The sequence below is a fragment of the Phocoena phocoena genome, chromosome 1 (genome assembly GCF_963924675.1).
Source record: "Phocoena phocoena chromosome 1, mPhoPho1.1, whole genome shotgun sequence".
Taxonomy (NCBI): domain Eukaryota; kingdom Metazoa; phylum Chordata; class Mammalia; order Artiodactyla; family Phocoenidae; genus Phocoena; species Phocoena phocoena.
The window spans coordinates 57,677,229-57,684,620 of NC_089219.1; the positions used below are offsets into that span (position 1 = coordinate 57,677,229).

At 39.3% G+C, this 7,392-nt stretch overlaps 1 protein-coding gene across 1 annotated transcript in view; it reads left to right on the forward strand.

Annotated features, from left to right (window-relative positions):
• Positions 1 to 7,002, forward strand: part of DYNLT5 (dynein light chain Tctex-type family member 5) — a 28,580-nt gene extending 21,578 nt beyond the window's left edge. Inside the window, exons 3-5 of the mRNA XM_065894409.1 lie at positions 1,043 to 1,134; positions 5,612 to 5,736; positions 6,799 to 7,002. Of these exons, the coding sequence (XP_065750481.1) occupies positions 1,043 to 1,134; positions 5,612 to 5,736; positions 6,799 to 7,002 (421 nt within the window). The remainder of the gene's footprint in view (positions 1 to 1,042; positions 1,135 to 5,611; positions 5,737 to 6,798) is intronic.
• The last annotated feature ends 390 nt before the right edge of the window (positions 7,003 to 7,392 follow it).

Below are 7,392 nucleotides of genomic sequence, written 5' to 3' on the forward strand. Positions count from 1 at the left end.
AAACACACACACACACTCACACACACACACACTGTTATATCATCTCCTTTGAAATATCTGTCTTAACCTCCGTTTCACAGGTGGAGAGAACTGGGGTAGAGATCTGAGACTGCCATTAGTGACAGCTGAATTTTCTCTGATTAAGTAGTGCTGGAGGGACTTTAGGGGTTACTCTTCATTTGAGTCTCCTGTTCAGCACCTGGATAAGCTTATATTGCCTTGGTAACCAAGCCAAAACCCTTTCTTAATGTTGAAAAGGGTGATTGATGCTTATTGATTACTATAGTTTGGGTGAATTGCGGTTTCTCTCATCATGTAGATGAGTTTCTCGTTTTTCTTTTTTCTACTAAAGGGATCTTGTGAGGTACATTTAATAGTAAACTCCTTATAATCCCCCATGTATGTAAAGAGCTTGTTGCCCAACATTTTAAGCTTCCTCACTTAATCCCCAGTCCCTTTTGTGAGTTCTGTCCACTTTGAGGAGAGACTTTTGCACCTGCAGTAGAGATGCAATTGACAATAGCTTTTGAAACGTGTACAGTCGGCCCTCGGTATCTGCTGAGCATTGGTTCCGGGAGCCCCCCATGGGACACCAAAAGCAGTGGATGCTCAAGTCCCTTATATAAAATGGCGCAGTGCAGTTGGTCCTCCATATCCATGGGTTCCGCATCCGCGGATTTAACCAACTGAAATACGTGACTGGGTGAATCCCTGGATGCGAAGGGCTGACTGTACATACTCCATTAGCCCACAGATGGAACAACCCGTGAATACTTTCGTGATCATCAAATGCCCCAGGCACTGCACTGGGCTTCAACCACTATATTGAGACCTGCTCCAAGTGACTTCTCTACACTGGTAATATTTCCATCTCCAAAATGTTTTAGACTTTAAATGTATTACCAGGATATTTACAGGGGACTTGCTTGAAATATTTTTAGAGAAAACATAAAACTTCTGTCACATCTTTGCTAAGAGCAACATGGTGTTTTGCTATTATTGTTATAGTAACTGTTGAAATTTGTTTTCTCCTTGCTTTTAGCTCTCTGGGTACAGTGTCTTATATGGATGAACCTAGCCAGCATGAAGATGCCTCTCACCTCGCAGTTCAGATGGAAAACACCTACCAACTGGGTGTGTTATTTTATCACTCCATCCTATTTAAGACTTCTAATTTTATGGGTGATATTTACTTAGAATAATACCTGATAACCTGGCATTATCTTCAATGCTAGCACAATATAAGGGATCTTAATTAATTGGGTGATTTGGTATTGCTTTAATTTCTTCCTATGCAAAGTGGGACCAGTATCCATTGCCTACTTTTCTTTATCAGTATTTTCTAAATACCAAGCAAGTCACTGGGCGGCACTGAGGTGTAGTTGTATTACTGAATTAAGGAGTTCATTGGGTATTTCTTGTGGAGTTTTTCTATATCTACTTGAGTTAAATGAAAGAGATATGCACTATAGTTTTATCAAACAAAACCAACCAAGGTTGCTGATAGGTGGAGAAAAAAGCCTTAAGACAAAGGCAAATGATTCCTGGTCCCCTGTTGACAGAGATGTTTATCTTTTCCCGCAGAGGTTTTGGGTCTTTGAAAACAAAAATCTTTGCACCTGCCCCTATACTCCAGGTGGAGTCCACAGTGACTATCATTCCCCATTCACATTTCTTCATAGAACTACTTGCTTTCTCTAAATGAGTACCTTCTCACTATTATCTGGATCCACATATAATTACTTCTGTATAGAAATTCTGCAGAGACTTACCAGTGACCAAAGGAAGACTCCATGGGCCAGAGTGGTTTCATCTGTGGTCAGTTAACCTCAGGAAAATTATAGAACATCAGCACATCCCATTAGGCCTTCTAGCCAGTTTTCTACAGTAATCCCCAAGATGACATGGAGTATAAGCCTCCATAATTAGTCTGCCTACTGGTATTTTCACAGTGCCTATGGTAGACAACTAATATTCCTGCCAACCAAGATACATTTATACTCCTTCTGGTAGCCTGACCCAGTTTCCTTTGGGGGAGCCCGACCACTGCCATCATTATCACTTTTGGTCCATAGCATCCTCCTGAAGCTGACACTGGCTTCAGAGATGTAACAGTGACTGATTTGGGGATTTGGTCAAGGCCGTCAAAGCCTTTGAGGTTCAATTCAGAAAATGTTGTTTGGGCTGTTGAGGAAGCAGTTCATATCCTGAAACTGGAAAGAATAAGGGCTTATGGCAGCTTTGGCCATCTTGCCCTCACATGAAGCCTGAGACCACGTCCTACATCCAGCTGCGTACTCTTAGACTTTTCAGTTAGGCAAAATAAGTTTGGGTCAGGTCTTCCTGTAACTAAAAGAGCTTTTCCATTCAGTGCCTATGACTCTGGGCTCTGCATGCTAGAAGGCTTTGAATCTGATTTTCACAAGATAAAGCATTTGAAATATGAAGCCCTGTGTTTCTTCTTCAAAGGGATCTATTTCCATAACATTTCTCCAAATAAACTAAACTGTCTAATCAGTTTTAGAAGTACTGAGTGTTGAAGCAAGTTAGAAAAGTAATTTTAGAAATAGCTTAGTATATTTTCCATATTTTCTTTCAGAAAGTCATGTGAATTATTCTTTTGTGATTAAAGTCTTTTATACATGACAATCCATGTTTAAAGCATTTAACTAGCTATTTTGTTAATAATCAAAAATGTATTTCCACTTCCACTTGTTTCTGGGTTTATTTTGCATCTGAAAGAAGGTAGTCTGTGGGCCTTTGGCAAAGATTTTCTCCTATCTATACAATGAATACTGACCAGAAGAGTGAGGAAAAACTCAATCACCAGTATCACTGTGTTTACTTTTTCTCATGCATCATGTAAACACATCTTAAATGTTTAGCATGTTTGTCCTCCCTTTATCTAAGTAATTACAGCCACCAAGAATGAGATAAATCATAATTTTTAAAAAGGGGGAATGGAAGAATGAAAACATATTTCTTATAATAAAAGCCACTTACCTCTTCCCATTAATTAATTACTGAAACATGAGTACAGAAGAAAATACGAGCTGTAGGGTCCAATGTATATGAATCTGAACACTCATTTTGCCTATTCCTAAATAAATGATGTTTGAGCAAGGGACTCAGCATCCTTGAATCTCACTTTCTTCATCTGCAAGTCACATCTAGGGATACTGTGAGATACTAGTCACATCTAGGGATACTGTGAGAATTAAATGAACTATTGTATTTAAATTGCTTCCCCATTCAGTATGTTATTGCTTCTCAAACTGACTGACTCCAGGTCTTCACCTTAGATCACTAAGAAGAAAAGCCTTCTATGATATCCAACATAATTTCCTATTAAGTATGGAATGAGTTCTCCACAGGACTTTTTCTGGAGCAATGACTATAGAGGTACCTGATTTTTTAAAAACACTGTGAGCACCACATCACACAAGGGCTATAGGGGGCCATCTTTGCTGCCACTTCGAGACAGTCCACCTGAAGCCAATTATTGAAAAATAGAATCTAAAGACAGAGAGAGAGACATCGTTTGAACTCAACTCCCGTGAGATGAGCAGGCCCTGTCACCAGAGGCTTTGTTGGACAGAGTCTGCCAGTCTCTCAGTGCTGACTTTGCTCCACCCTACAGGGTCCTTCCCGCCTGTGGAGGCCTCACTACATCCCTCCTTTACACTGTTGCCCATCTTGCTGCCTTCTCAGCAACAGCAATCCCTGTCTCTTTGCTCAGAATAAGGTAGCAACAATAACAGCTACAACACTCTTAAATAACAAAGCTCTGATGAGTGGCTTTTTTGTGTGGCAGGCACTGTTCTGAGCATTTTAAATACTTCGTCTCATTTAATCCCAACAAAAAACAATATGTGATCATTCTTATCACTATCCCTATTTGGGAAGCTAAGACACAGATATATTAAATAACCAAATTTTTATCTATTCTCTCTTAAATCTATTTTTATGGACAAGTTTCTCTCTTTTTTTTTTTTTCCATCCTGATACTTCTTCAGATCTTTGCTTTTTGATTTCTAAAGACATTTTTTCCTCCTAAAGAAAAAAATTTTCTCTAAAAAAAAGAAATGAAAAAAAGCTTAGGCATTCACATTAGTTGATTCTGAAAGCTTCAGGAGCTTGTTTTGGAAGTCAAATGCTGAATATTGACTCTCTCTCTTTGCCTCTCAGCATCCCAGCCTGAGTAAGGCAATAGATAATTCTGGCTGTATAGGGCCAAGGTCACAAAGAAGTGAGAAAAGAAAAGTTTACTACCATATTTTAAATTCTTTTCGGAATAGAATCTCGTTAATGAGATTAAAAAGACAAACCTGAGCAAAGTGCAGAAAGGGCATTGGTGCAGCCGGGCAGTGGGAGCTGAGACTCAGGTGCCCCCAGGATTCCATCTTTCCAGCCCTAAACTGTGTGAGGCTCCCTCTCTCACCGTGGCCTGGCTGCCTTCCCACTATGAGAAACAGCCTCCAGCAGTTCCTTAGAGTCACATGTCATAACTTTTAACACCAAAAAGAGACTGACTTTTTTTTTTTTTCCTAGCTCCAATTTAAAATAAAAATTCCAAGAAAGGACTCTAATTGGCCTGGCTTGGGGCAAGTCCATCAAGGGCCAATCAACCATGATCTGGACTTGGGCTCAAAGAAAATGATGGTAGAGCGTAAAGAACCACTTGGTTAGAGTGGGAAGAGGACCAGTTCCTTCCATTTGGGAGATGCTGTTCCCAAATCACAGGGAGGAGTATTAAGCGTAGGTGGACAAATATATGCACTGAAGGAATTAACTATTTTCTGAAGGGAACAATGCATACGGTCACTATAATACATGGCCGAATTAAGTTCCGTGTGAATGATACAGGTCAAGTTAAGGTAAATGCCATACGAGTGCTTGGTAGGAGGGAGTGAAAAAGAGAGGTACCAATCTAAAGGACATAGTCTATTTAATTTAGTCCAAGCTGGTAGTATCATTTTTTAATTTCTTAAGTAGGAAGGGAGAAACCACTCTCAAATTTAGCCTCATTTCACTAGCGTACGCAAGTGGAGATCTTCTGAAACATCCACAGGATGGTGACAGGTGCCCTAGCTCTGACCCCATGATGCAAGAGCAACCAGGACCAACCCTTCATAGGTTTATAACTGCTTGTCGTTCTCCTGTAGAACAGAGATTCCTGCTGACTCAATACTGGGGTTAATTCTCATACTCGTAGCAGATGTCTCTGTTTTACTTGTCCACATTCATTCCCCAGGCTGATTTAAATTTAATTGAACAATTCATGTATAATCATCAAAATAAAAATACGATTAACTGAGCCCCAGGAGGCTGACCTAACTCAACTTTAGGCATGGGCTGTCACCTTCTGGTTAAGTTCAGCCATAGGGAAACTTCAGCAGGAAGAGAGGAGTGTGAACCCTTGCCTTTGGGCTCATCTTGGGCTGTTTGCATCTATCAACAGAAGGACATAAGCTACTCTTAAGGGAGCCCTCTCCACATGGCTCTTCTGGGATCTAGTTCCCTTCTCAGACCCCTCTTTCAATAAAGCTATGGGGTGGATGGATATGATTTGAAATTACTTCTTTGAAAGAAATTCCATCTGTATTTTCAGGTCCTACCAAACATTTTCCTGTTGTCATTGTCAATCATATTCTGAAAGATGTGTTAACTAACTACCTACAAGAAGAAAAATATGAACCAGAGCTCTGTAGACAGATGACTAAAACGATTTCTGAGGTATGCGTGTGATTTCCCAAAGTGTTAACTATGATGAGAACATTTGTTGAAAGCACAACCCCCTACTTTTTGATGAAGGCAATTAATTTGCAGTAGCAGTAAAACTGCTTATTTTTATTTTATAAAAATATTTATTAGGTCATATTCTATGTGTATCTGTGTGTGTGTAAAAAGCCTTTGTCTAATACAATTATTATGTGCATCACTTGCATGTATTCTGTTTAAGAAATATATAAAACTGCCCATTTATTTAAAACTTTTTATTGTAAAAAATACACTTTAATAATCATTTTTTCTTCCCCAAGGCACCTTCTTTGTATGCCATCAAATGCAAACATTGTGGCCTTTAAATACCTTTCTATTTTTATCAAGTAAAATGCTGGCACTCCATCAGGTTTTCTCTACTTTCTTATTACAAACTCTCTAATAAGCATTCACGATTAGTCATATTACAGGAGACTCCAGCTGTATGGTCCCTTAATTAGACATGAACAAGAGGGTATAACTCAAATGCCAACATTCTTTGAAGGGAAGCCATCTCAACATAGATTTTCAAAGAATTTAATAAATCCATTAAACTCTATTCTCTGGATTATCATTTTTCCATGTGCCTTAGAAAACGTAGATTTCTTGCTTGGGCTATCATTTTGTCCCTAAATGTCCTGTCTTGTGAGGCCAGTGCTTGAAGGAAATTATAGCTACCATTCTACAACAGTTAAAAGGATCCAAGGGCTTCCCTGGTGGCGCAGTGGTTGAGTGTTCGCCTGCCAATGCAGGGGACGTGGGTTCGTGCCCCGGTCTGGGAAGATCCCACATGCTGCGGAGCGGCTGGGCTCGTGAGCCATGGCTGCTGAGCCTGTGCATCCACAGCCTGTGCTCCGCAACAGGAGAGACCACAACAGTGAGAGGCCCGCGTACCGCTAAAAAAAAAAAAAAAAAAAAAGGATCCAAAATGTATCATGCTGTTTTCTTCAATTAAATCCACTATATTTATGAGGAAAATTAAGACTCTTACATTTCAATGTGACTAAGTGAGGACTTTTTTTTGCTTTTAATTTCTAGGTTATTAAAGCCCAGGTCAAGGACTTGATGATTCCACGATATAAGCTAATTGTGATGGTTCACATTGGACAACTGACCGGCCAGAGCATACTGATTGGAAGCAGATGCCTCTGGGATCCTAAAAATGATACCTTTGCATCTTACATTTTCAGAAATTCTTCTCTGTTTGCTCTTGCAAATGTCTACACAGTTTACTTTGAGTGACTGAAAACAAGAAATCTAGTTCATACTTTTTAAATCAAGAAATAGGCTGTATCTTTGTACACAAGTTTCACTGCCCAGACGTTTGAGAAAGACACAGCACTAATATTTCAAACAATTGGAAGTTTGGGGACTTTTTCATACTCTTGTAAGTATGAAAGAGTATACTTACTCTTTGGGGGAGAGATGGTGGCACAAGAAAGAATCTTGTTTATCCAAAGAAGGAACTACGTCTTGGTTCTGCTGGATTGTTTTTTCATAGACATAGATTCTTATTAAATATTGCCTTGGGTACTAATTATTTTAATTACACTTTAATTAGAGAGTTAGAATTCCCTGCATTATTTTTTTAATGAAGAGAAGTCTTAAAAAATATGGCTATATACCCTGACC